The sequence below is a fragment of the Eretmochelys imbricata genome, chromosome 11, assembly GCF_965152235.1.
Source record: "Eretmochelys imbricata isolate rEreImb1 chromosome 11, rEreImb1.hap1, whole genome shotgun sequence".
NCBI lineage: Eukaryota > Metazoa > Chordata > Testudines > Cheloniidae > Eretmochelys > Eretmochelys imbricata.
The window spans coordinates 174,326-187,240 of record NC_135582.1 but is presented as its reverse complement, the minus strand read 5'-3'; the positions used below and the strand labels follow the sequence as shown (position 1 = coordinate 187,240).

Sequence of the window (12,915 nt, the reverse complement as noted above, 5' to 3'; positions counted from 1 at the left end):
GTCATGGGGAGGGAAAGGATGGAATTTGGAGACGTCATATAGGAAAAGCAACAGGATTTGGCAGCTGTATAGCTGGGGTAGAAAGGAGCTGAAAATGACACAGTGATGGTGAATCTGGGTGAGATTGTTAACAATGATAGAGAAGGGTGAACAAGAGGCAGTTTTGTGGAGAAAGGTGAGTTCAGTTTTCACAATGTTAATTTTGCCCTGGGAGTGGGATATTAGAGATACAATAAGAGAGATGAGGCTGGAGTGAGTGGGGAGATACCATGGATTCATCAGCACAGCAGAGATCGTAATTGAAGCCAGAAGAGCAGAAGAGATAATGTAGAGGGACAAGGATGCCAGAAGGATTCAGTTCAGTTTGGGTCTATTCTTCTTCATATATTTTCCTCAAAACTGTAGTGTCTGAGCGCCTTCCAGTCATGCATTAAGTGACATGACTAACAACATCTGTTATGTGTGCTTTGTTCTTCTGTGGCGGCAGGTGGGAGGGGAATTGTGTGCTCAGTGCAATGTTTTCTTTGGGGTGCATTGTTATGGACCAAATGTCCCTCTTACTGACAGGACATTGCTAGCAGCTTCTTTAATTCTTTTAATCTTTTGCAGTTCCCTTTTTAAGGGTAGTCATATTCTGGATCTAAAATCCCTAAGAAATGTCCTCTTTAAATAATGAGGATTTTTGTGTTTACTGAATTTATCTCAGGAATGTATTCTCTATGGAGACCACTGCAGGCCTCCTTAGCTGTCCATACACATCTTCACACACTGCCCATTCATTTCAGGATCCAGTTTACAATGTACCTCCTTGGTTATTAGAACTCTCCATGTACTTGCTGTAGCTGACCTCACTTACCCCTCTCCCCTCCCCTCCCCTCCCCTTGCTGACCCTCCTCTCATCTGGTGTTGACCTCTTCTTCGAGTGCTTGCTCATGTTGATTTCATTCTACGTGTGTGCGTGCACAGTCATTGGAGATTTTTGCCTTAGTGGTATCCATAGGGTCGCCCCCTTAAGTGCCACGCTCATGTGTCCGTAGGCCCCCTCAGTTCCTTCTTACCACTCATGAGGGTTGGTCAGAATGCCTTGCCTTGCAAAGCAAGAGCGTTAGCGGTTCTTAACAGCCCGTTGTTATTCCCTTTCTATTTAGTTTGTAGGTACTTAGTTAGCATTTTAAGTAAATTTTAGTTCTTAGTTTAGTGGTTAGAGTCGCAACTGGCTTTAAGCCATGTTCCTCATGCAACAGGCCAATGCCTGTCAGTGACCCTCACAGCAGCTTGAAGTGCTTGGGGGAATTCCATATAAAAGATAAGTGCAGGATTTGCAAAAGCTTTCATCCCAGAACTCAAAAGGAGAGGGACATCTGATTGAGAGAGCTCCTGAGGGGTGCTGCCCCTAGCGTCAGAGCCTTCCCGACTGGATTCTGCTTCTAGCACTTTGGCATTGGTGTGGAGCACCCCGCCAGCACTGGGATCCTCCTTGCACTGTTCCCGCTTCCCGGTGCCCAAGAAGTGTCCAAAGAAAAAGGACTCCTCAGCATCGTCCAAGAGGCGGAAGGGGGCTCTGGGCAAAGTACCTATTTCAGGCCATGTGCCCGCCCTGGGGCTACAAGGGAGTACTGTTAAGGTCGGACCCCCAAGCCCAGCCAAGGATCTGACTCCTGGGAGCGGTAGGGGATCCCAGCTTCTATAGGGACCTTCATCGTCCAAGATGCCCAAGTGGCCAAAGACCTGGTGGGCCTACTGGTATGGCAAACGCCATGCTAGGCGCCAGAAGTGGCTAAGGCCCTGCAGCCCAAGGGCAAGCCAGTCATGGGACCTCCCCAAAGGGCAGGGGAGCACTACTGGCCCCCGGATTGCAGGTGTTCCTCTATGTCCCCGTGGCTTAGGACACCGGTCCCACAACGCCAGTTGATGGCTAGAAGGCCCAGGTCCCCAGTGCCGTGCTCTCCTTCCACAAGGCACAGATCGGCAGAATCAAGGCACCAGTCCCTGCGGTCCCAGTACCGGCCAGCCTCTTGCCTAAGATCACCTTGGCACACATCTCTATTATCCAGGCGGCCTCCTAGGCGCCGGTACCCCCCAGCACCTGACTTCTCGCCATTGTGACACCAATCTCCGCTGCCTCGGTACTGCTCAAGGGACAGGCGGCAATCCCCACCCTCTGGACATTGGTCTCTGGCGAGAGTTAGTTGGCATATGCAGGCCTCACAGCCCCACCGTAGTCACCAGAAGGGGACTGTTCAGAGTCGGAGCTGGGGTTCAGCCCACTGCCAAGGTGGGGTATGAATCCCATCAGCTGCGAGACCAGCATGGTGTTGGTAGCATGGCAGCAGGGACAGTGGCCTGCTCAATGGCCGTGTTGGAACCCTTGCGGGGGTACCAGTGATGCCAGCTCCATACTCCCACCTCTCCTCTGTGGCTGCCTCGGACAAACCACCGGCACCGGACTCGGAACACAGTGTGGAATCCACCGCGGGGACAACTCAACAGGTGCAAACACCCAAGGTGCCATCTCCAGAAAGGGAGGGGGAACCCTTCCCTCCCCTGGTGGTGCCCTCGTCATCTTTGTCACTGGACGAAGCAGTGGCCGGGCCCTCCTGGTCTATTGGTAGTCCCTTGACGACTTTAAGGAGCACCTGGTGCTCCTTAAAAGGGTGGCTACCAACTTGAACCTCAAAATTAAGGAGTTAGAGGAGCAATCAGACGACTTGTTCAATGTCATATCTTCCTCCATCCTGGCCCGCACTGCATTACCTGTCCACAGATTGCTAAAATGCTGTGGGAGACCCCATCTTCGATTCTACCCATGTCCAAAAGTGCAGAAAAGAAGTGCTTTGTCCTCACAAAGGGATTTGAATGTGTCTATATGTACCCACCAGCGGGGTCGCTGGTTGTGTCTGCAGATAACGAGAGGGACAGGCAGGGACAGGTGAGTGGCACACCAAAAAATAAAGGCTCCAAATGACAAGACCTCTTTGGCAGAAAGATTTATTCGACGGCCAGCCTATAATTCCAGGTATCCAACCAACAAGCCCTGTTGGGCAGGTACAATTTTAACTTATGCGACTTACTTATCAAGTTCACGGAGGCCCTTCCACAGGACCTAGTCCTCGAGTTTGCCATGATCCTGGAGGAGGGCAAAGCGGTGGTGAAGGGCGCCTCCAGATGGCCTGGGATGCTACAGACTCGGCTGCCAGGGTGGTTGCCTTGGCGGTGGCCATGGATGCAGCTTTTGGCTATGGTCTTTGGGGTTATACCAAGAGATGCAGACCACAGTCCAAGATCTCCCGTTTGAAGGTGCAGGGCTCTTCTCTGAGCTCACTGACACAAGGCTGCATGTCCTTAAAGATTCCTGGGCCATCCTGCGTTCGCTAGGCCTCCACACTCCACAGCAGGTCAGAAAGCAGTTCCAGCCTCCTCCTCCACCTCAGTCCTGGGAGTCTTCACGGCAGGGATCCTACAGGTCAAAGGACAAAGACAAAGGGTTTAAGTGATGCCACCCTTTGTCCTCTCGCTTGCTGGCTTAACCCGGCCCTTCGAAACACCCTGGGGGCCAGAGACAGGCATTTTGAAGGTGTGAACCGGGGCAGCGCCTCAGTCAAGTACCTGGATCCATCCTTCTGTTCTTTCCACAACCGCTTATGCCCCTTCCAGTCGGCATGGTCATGAGTGACATCAGACCTTTGGCTGCTCAACACAAGCAAAAGGGACCTAAGACCCATCCTTGACCTGCGTCACCTTGGCAAGCATCTCAAGAAGTTGAAGTTTCACACGGTCTCCCTTGCCTCCCTCATCCCCTCCCTGGATCTGGGAGACTGGCACGCTGCCCTCGACTTGAAGGACACATATATCCATATTTCCATTTTCCCAGAACACAGACAGTTCCTCCGTTTCATGTTGGGCCAGCGCCATTTCTAATTCATGGTGCTGCCCTTTGGTCTCTTGTCAACCCCGAGAAAGTTTACGAAGTGCATGGTGCCAGTGGCCACTTACCTGAGGTGTTGGGGCATTCAAATTTACTCATACCTCGACTGGCTGATCAAGGGCTGGTCTCGGCATCAGGAGTGGTGGCACCTTGATCTAGATCGCGACATGTGGAGCAAACCAGGTCTATTGATTAATGAGAAAAAAATTGACGTTTGTTCCGGTGCAACACACAGAGCTCATAGGAGTGGTCCTTGACTCTGTTCAGGCCAGGGCCTTCCTCCCGGAAGCCTGATTCTATGTTATGTCAGACCTAATCTCTCAGATGCAAGCCCACCGTCTCACCACTGCTCACATGTGTTTGAGGGTGTTGGGCCACATGATGGCCTGCATTTACGTGGTCTGGCACGCATGACTCTATCTCAGGCCCCTACAGGCATGGCTGGCATCAGTTTACGTCCCCAACAGACACAACATAGACCGGGTAGTCAAGGTTCTGGACCACATACTGTTGTCACTCGCTTGGTGGTTGGACCCTGCATTGGTATTGGGGTGAGTCCCCTTCGCGGCCCCATACCCGTCGGCCACTCTCGTCTCCAATGCTTCGGATGTGGGGTGGGGAGCCCATCTGGGTGACCTTGGGACATAAGGTCGTTGGTCAAGTCATGATCGTTCCTTACACACACATGTCAGGGAGCTCAAAGCAGTACGTCTGGCCTGTCAAGCTTTCCTGCTTCATATAAAAGACAGGGTGGTTCAAGTCCTGATGGACAATGCCGCCGTTATGTTCTATATCAACAACCAAGGTGGAGCCCGGTCCGCAGCCCTTTGCCAAGAAGCCCTCAGGTTCTGGAACTTCTGTGTTCAGCCATGCATCTTGTGGATGCTCTCCGCCCTGGGGCCAGGAACATATTGGCAGATCGCCTCAGCAGGACGTTCTTGTCTCGCCACGAGTGGTTGCTCCATCCGGAAGTACTCAACATCATTTTTCAAAGGTGAGGGGCTCCCCAGGCGGATTACTTTGCACCTGGGCACAACAGAAAATGTCACGCTTTCTGTTTGAGCTGGGGGGCTGACAGGCTCCCCGTCGGACACTTTCCTGCTCCCGCGGTTGGGGGCTCTGAGGTACACCTTCCTTTCAGTGCCATTAATCCAGAGCCCTTGTGAAGATCAAGCAGGACAGAGCGAAAGTAATCCTCCTAGTTCTGGCTTGGCCACGCCAGCGCTGGTTCGGCACGTTGCTGGACCTCTCGGTGCCTGCCCCGTTACAGCTACCGCTCCATCTGGACCTGTTTTCTCAGAACCATGGCAGCATGTTGCATCTAAACCTGACGGTGCTGCACCTGATGGCCTGGCTGCTACATGGTTGAATGTGTATGAGTGGCTATGCTCTGCCGGTGTCCAGCAGGTCCTGCTGGGCAGCAGAAAGCCCTCTACCAGAACAACTTATCTGGCCAAATGGAAACGGTTTACATGCTGGACTTCGGATAAAGGCATTCGACACGAGAGGACCTTGCTGCACTTAATCCTGGATTACTTCCTGCATCTTAAGCTCCAGGGTCTGTCTCTTTCATCTGTTAAGGTCCACTTGGCTGCTATTTTGGCCTTCCATCCTCTGCTCGAGGGTAGGTTGGTTTTCACCCAAGACATGACTGCCAGGTTCCTCAAGGGCCCAGAGCACCTCTACCCTCTTGTCAGGGACCCCATTCCTCCATGGGACCTAAATCTTGTGCTGTCATGGCTCCCGGGAATCCCCTTTGAGCCTCTGGCTTCCTGCTTCTCTCCTGGTGGTTTCTTAATGGCAATAACATCTGCCCGTAGGGTCTCCCAGATTAAGGCATTTACCTCGGAGCTGCCCTACACAGTGTTTTACAATGACAAGGTCCAACTGCAACAGCATCTGGCCTTCCTACTCAAGGTTGTTTCGCAGTTTCATATTACTCAGGACATATTCTTACCTGTCTTTCCTAAACCTCATAAGTTGGAGGAGGAATGCAGGTTGCAGTCTCTGGATGTCAGAAGGGCGTTAGCCTTCTACATTGAGAATCATAGAATCATAGAATATCAGGGTTGGAAGGGACCCCTGAAGGTCATCTAGTCCAACCCCCTGCTCGAAGCAGGACCAATTCCCAGTTAAATCATCCCAGCCAGGGCTTTGTCAAGCCTGACCTTAAAAACTTCCAGGGAAGGAGATTCCACCACCTCCCTAGGCAACGCATTCCAGTGTTTCACCACCCTCTTAGTGAAAAAGTTTTTCCTAATATCCAATCTAAACCTCCCCCACTGCAACTTGAGGCCATTACTCCTCGTTCTGTCATCTGCTACCATTGAGAACAGTCTAGAGCCATCCTCTTTGGAACCCCCTTTCTGGTAGTTGAAAGCAGCTATCAAATCCCCCCTCATTCTTCTCTTCTGCAGGCTAAACAATCCCAGCTCCCTCAGCCTCTCCTCATAAGTCATGTGTTCTAGACCCCTAATAATTTTTGTTGCCCTTCGCTGGACTCTCTCCAATTTATCCACATCCTTCTTGTAGTGTGGGGCCCAAAACTGGACACAGTACTCCAGATGAGGCCTCACCAATGTCGAATAGAGGGGGACGATCACGTCCCTCGATCTGCTCGCTATGCCCCTACTTATACATCCCAAAATGCCATTGGCCTTCTTGGCAACAAGGGCACACTGCTGACTCATATCCAGCTTCTCGTCCACTGTCACCCCTAGGTCCTTTTCCGCAGAACTGCTGCCTAGCCATTCGGTCCCTAGTCTGTAGCGGTGCATTGGATTCTTCCGTCCTAAGTGCAGGACCCTGCACTTATCCTTATTGAACCTCATCAGATTTCTTTTGGCCCAATCCTCCAATTTGTCTAGGTCCTTCTGTATCCTATCCCTCCCCTCCATCGTATCTACCACTCCTCCCAGTTTAGTATCGTCCGCAAATTTGCTGAGAGTGCAATCCACACCATCCTCCAGATCATTTATGAAGATATTGAACAAAACCGGCCCCAGGACCGACCCCTGGGGCACTCCACTTGACACCGGCTGCCAACTAGACATGGAGCCATTGATCACTACCCGTTGAGCCCGACAATCTAGCCAGCTTTCTACCCACCTTATAGTGCATTCATCCAGCCCATACTTCCTTAACTTGCTGACAAGAATACTGTGGGAGACCGTGTCAAAAGCTTTGCTAAAGTCAAGAAACAATACATCCACTGCTTTCCCTTCATCCACAGAACCAGTAATCTCATGATAAAAGGCGATTAGATTAGTCAGGCATGACCTTCCCTTGGTGAATCCATGCTGGCTGTTCCTGATCACTTTCCTCTCATGCAAGTACTTCAAGATTGATTCTTTGAGGACCTGCTCCATGATTTTTCCAGGGACTGAGGTGAGGCTGACTGGCCTGTAGTTCCCAGGATCCTCCTTCTTCCCTTTTTTAAAGATTGGCACTACATTAGCCTTTTTCCAGTCATCCGGGACTTCCCCAGTTCGCCACGAGTTTTCAAAGATAATGGCCAATGGCTCTGCAATCACAGCCGCCAATTCCTTCAGCACTCTCGGATGCAACTCGTCCGGCCCCATGGACTTGTGCACGTCCAGCTTTTCTAAATAGTCCCTAACCACCTCTATCTCCACAGAGGGCTGGCCATCTCTTCCCCATTTTGTGATGCCCAGCGTAGCAGTCTGGGAGCTGACCTTGTTAGTGAAAACAGAGGCAAAAAAAGCATTGAGTACATTAGCTTTTTCCACATCCTCTGTCACTAGGTTGCCTCCCTCATTCAGTAAGGGGCCCACACTTTCCTTGGCTTTCTTCTTGTTGCCAACATACCTGAAGAAACCCTTCTTGTTACTCTTGACATCTCTCGCTAGCTGCAGCTCCAGGTGAGATTTGGCCCTCCTGATTTCATTCCTACATGCCCGAGCAATATTTTTATACTTTTCCCTGGTCATATGTCCAACCTTCCACTTCTTGTAAGCTTCTTTTTTATGTTTAAGATCCGCTAGGATTTCACCGTTAAGCCAAGCTGGTCGCCTGCCATATTTACTATTCTTTCGACTCATTGGGATGGTTTGTCCCTGTAACCTCAACAGGGATTCCTTGAAATACAGCCAGCTCTCCTGGACTCCTTTCCCCTTCAAGTTAGTCCCCCAGGGGATCCTGGCCATCCGTTCCCTGAGGGAGTCGAAGTCTGCTTTCCTGAAGTCCAGGGTCCGTATCCTGCTGCTTACCTTTCTTCCCTGTGTCAGGATCCTGAACTCAACCAACTCATGGTCACTGCCTCCCAGATTCCCATCCACTTTTGCTTCCCCCACTAATTCTACCCGGTTTGTGAGCAGCAGGTCAAGAAAAGCGCCCCCCCTAGTTGGCTCCTCTAGCACTTGCACCAGGAAATTGTCCCCTACGCTTTCCAAAAACTTCCTGGATTGTCTATGCACCGCAGTATTGCTTTCCCAGCAGATATCAGGAAAATTAAAGTCACCCATGAGAATCAGGGCATGCGATCTAGTAGCTTCCGTGAGCTGCCGGAAGAAAGCCTCATCTACCTCATCCCCCTGGTCCGGTGGTCTATAGCAGACTCCCACCACTACATCACTCTTGTTGCACACACTTCTAAACTTAATCCGGAGACACTCAGGTTTTTCTACAGTTTCGTACCGGAGCTCTGAGCAGTCATACTGCTCCCTTACATACAGTGCTACTCCCCCACCTTTTCTGCCCTGCCTGTCCTTCCTGAACAGTTTATAACCATCCATGACAGTACTCCAGTCATGTGAGTTATCCCACCAAGTCTCTGTGATTCCAATCACATCATAGTTTCTTGACATCACCAGGACCTCCAGTTCTCCCTGCTTGTTTCCAAGGCTTTGTGCATTCGTATATAAGCACTTGAGATAACCTGCTGATCGCCCCTCATTCTCAGTATGAGGCAGGAGCCCTCCCCTCACAGACATTTCTGCCTGTGCTTCCTCCCGGTATCCCTCTTTCCCACTTACCTCAGGGCTTTGGTCTCCTTCCCCCGGTGAACCTAGTTTAAAGCCCTCCTCACTAGGTTAGCCAGCCTGCTGGCAAAGATGCTCTTCCCTCTCTTCGTAAGATGGAGCCCGTCTCTGCCCAGCACTCCTCCTTCATGGAACACCATCCCATGGTCAAAGAATCCAAAGCCTTCTCTCCGACACCACCTGCGTAGCCATTCATTGACTTCCACGATTCGACGGTCCCTACCTAGGCCTTTTCCTTCCACGGGGAGGATGGACGAGAACACCACTTGCGCCTCAAACTCCTTTATCCTTCTTCCCAGAGCCACGTAGTCCGCAGTGATCCGCTCAAGGTCATTCTTGGCAGTATCATTGGTGCCCACGTGGAGAAGCAGGAAGGGGTAGCGATCCGAGGGCTTGATGAGTCTCGGCAGTCTCTCCGTCACATCGCGAATCTTAGCCCCCGGCAAGCAGCAGACTTCTCGGTTTTCCCGGTCAGGGCGGCAGATAGATGACTCAGTCCCCCGGAGGAGAGAGTCCCCGACCACCACCACCCGCCTTCTCCTCTTGGGAGTGGTGGTCGTGGAACCCCCAACCTCAGGACATCGCATCTCATGCCTTCCAACCAGCGGGGTCTCCTTCTGCTTTCTTGCCCCAGACATATCATCTGGTCCACTCTCCGCAACGGTACCTGCGGAGAGAACATGAAGCGGTTAGTTACCTGTGTCTGTGTTACTGGAACCCGGACATTCCGCTTACCTCTTCTGGAGGTCACATGTTGCCAAGCTTCTTCACTGGCCTCTTGGCTCCTCTGTGCAACCTGTTCTATATCTTTAGAGCTTTGTGCCCCTAGAAGCCTATCCTGAGTTTTGTCCAGAAAATCCTCAGTTTCTCGTATGCAACGCAGGGTCGTTATCTGTTGCTCCAGACCTTCAATCTTCTCTTCCAATATGGAGACCAGCTTGCACTTTGTACAGACAAAGTCGCTTCTGTCCTGTGGAAGAAAGACAAACATGGCACATCCAGTGCAGGTCACAACAGCTGAACCCCCCCCTTCCATATCACCTTCCTACTATGAGCTTCCTCAGAGCAGTTTGCAAGACGTAAGCAACACTGGGCTCACTCCAGGCGAACTCCCAGGCAAACTCCTGCTGTGAGCTGCTCTGCTGTCGCTGCCGCTCAGCTGGTTCGCGAAGCTCTGGCTATTTTTAAACAGCCAGGCTTCCCTGACGCAAACAGACACCCTACTGCCCGCCCCCTGCAGCCTAGCAGCCAATCAGACACTCACTCAGGCTCTCACACTGCCCTCCCAGCAAACACACGCTCGGATACTTCCTCAGCAAGCGATACTTACCAGTCCCAGGCAAACTCCTGCTGTGAGCTGCTCTGCTGTCCCTGCTGCTCAGCTGGTTCGCTGCCGCTCCAAGAGGACCAAGCCTTGTCGCCGTTAGTCATCACAGTGGCTGACAGGATGAAAGGTTGTCCAGTGTTGGCCCAGAGGATCTCGGCTTGGATTACTACCTGTATCCGCTACTGCTACAACCAAGCCACGGTGCCCCCTCCAGTGATTTTAACCGCCCATTTAACCAGGGCACAAGCCTCTTTGGCAGCTTTCCAAGCCTAAGTGCCGATCCAGGATATCTGCAAGGCTGCCACCTGGTTGTCCGACCACATGTTGACATCTCATTATGCGCTTACCCAGCAGGCCCGAGACAATGCTGGCTGTGGCAGAGCAGTGCTGCAAGCTGCAAGACCGTGAATCCTGAGCCCACCTCCATTGGCACTGCTTGTGAGCCGCCTAGAATGGAATTGGCACGAGCAAGCACTCAGAGAAGAAAAAATGGTTACCTACCTTTCGTAACTGTTGTTCTTCAAGATGTGTTGCTCATGTCCGTTCCATTACCTGCACTTCTGTCCCTCTGGAGTTGCCAGCAAGAAGGAAGTGAGAGGGCATGGGGTCAGCAGCACCTAATACACCAATGCATGAGCACAGCACTTAAGGGGGCACCACAGCCATCCCTACAGACAACGCTAAGGCAAAAATCTCCGACAACTGGGCATGTGGGTGTGCACACACCTAGAATGGAATGGACATGAGCAGCGCATCTCGAAGAACAACAATTATGAAAGGTAACAGTTTTTTCTCTATCCTTCCACACAGTCTCACATGTTGTTTTCTGACTGTCCCAGGCTTGTTTTTGTTGAAAAGTGGGAGAGCAGTTGGTTAGGTGAATCCCATAGGATTAGATTTATACCCTCCTTCCTGTTAACTTAAATACTCTTAGCAGTGAATCTCCAGCTTTAAAAAGAGGAGTGGTTTCCCTATATCAGAGGTGAAGACAGGCTTGGAATATCTGGAGCTTGGCCTGAGAATAAAATCTTGATGTGTTTCACTAATTGCTAGTATTCCAGATCTAAAGGCCTCTCCACTACCTTGCCCTCACAATAACTTAGAAGGAAAAAGTAGCAAAGGATGTCAGCTGATTCCTGAGTAAACTAACACCTGCCCCCCTCTCTTTCTGTGATGTTGGGGGACTGGCTCGCTGCAGAAGCCCTGTCTCTCTCTGAACCAGAGAGCTATCGCTACCTGAACCAGTCCGGCTGTGTGAGTGATGAGAAGCTGAATGACCTAGAGATGTTCAACAAGGTCATGGTGAGTTCTTCTCCTTGGTCCCATGTGGCACTTCCTCTGTGATCTTGTGGCAATTTCTTTAGAGTAATTTCCCCATCCCTAAAAAGAAAAGGAGTACTTGTGGCACCTTAGAGACTAACCAATTTATTTGAGCATAAGCTTTCGTGAGCTACAGCTCACTTCATCGTATGCATACTGTGGAAACTGCAGAAGACATTATATACACAGAGACCATGAAACAATACCGGCCTCCCACCCCACTCTCCTGCTGGTAATAGCTTATGTAAAGTGATCACTCTCCTTACAATGTGTATGATAATCAAGTTGGGCCATTTCCGGCACAAATCCAGGTTTTCTCACCCTCCGCCCCCCCCACACAAACTCACTCTCCTGCTGGTAATAGCCCATCCAAAGTGACCACTCTCTTTACAATAAGAAAAGGAGTACTTGTGGCACCTTAGAGACTAACCAATTTATTTGAGCATAAGCTTTCGTGAGCTACAGCTCACTTCATCGGATGCATACTGTATGCATTTCGGATGCATACTGTATGCATTCGGATGAAGTGAGCTGTAGCTCACGAAAGCTTATGCTCAAATAAATTGGTTAGTCTCTAAGGTGCCACAAGTACTCCTTTTCTTTTTGCGAATACAGACTAACACAGCTGTTACTCTGAAACCTCTCTTTACAATGTGTATGATAATCAAGGTGGGCCATTTCCAGCACAAATCCAGGTTTTCTCACCCCCCACCCCCATACACACACAAACTCACTCTCCTGCTGGTAACAGCAGGAGAGTGAGTTTGTGTGGGGGGGGGCGGAGGGTGAGAAAACCTGGATTTGTGCTGGAAATGGCCCACCTTGATTATCATACACATTGTAAGGAGAGTGATCACTTTAGATAAGCTATTACCAGCAGGAGAGTGGGGTGGGAGGAGGTATTGTTTCATGGTCTCTGTGTATATAATGTCTTCTGCAGTTTCCACAGTATGCATCTGATGAAGTGAGCTGTAGCTCACGAAAGCTTATGCTCAAATAAATTGGTTAGTCTCTAAGGTGCCACAAGTACTCCTTCTGTTCCCCATCCCTGATAGCCTCTGTGGTTAATCATTTTTGGTATTGGATGGGGTTTGGCCCTTGAACAGGGGAAGCAATTAAAATATGAATGGAACAGGAATATTTTCACAGATTAAAAGGGATGAAACCCAGACTCAAAAGTGGGAGTCAGCCTGAGAACACCATGCAGGTGCTGCAATGCCTGAGAGAGTCAGAGTGGTCTTGTCTCCAGCACAAAGCTGCTCGAAGAGTCGGACATTGCGTGAAGTGATGCAACATCATGTGACCTGCATGCATTGCTCTGGCATTTCACTTGTGTTATCTAG

The 12,915-nt window shown here is 50.6% G+C and overlaps 1 protein-coding gene across 1 annotated transcript in view; it reads left to right on the top strand.

Moving 5' to 3' along the window:
- The window catches only part of LOC144272335 (unconventional myosin-X-like), a 229,841-nt gene that overhangs the window by 47,688 nt on the left and 169,238 nt on the right, over positions 1-12,915 (top strand). The window contains exon 9 of the mRNA XM_077830334.1: positions 11,451-11,554. Within this exon, the coding sequence (XP_077686460.1) occupies positions 11,451-11,554 (104 nt within the window). The remainder of the gene's footprint in view (positions 1-11,450; positions 11,555-12,915) is intronic.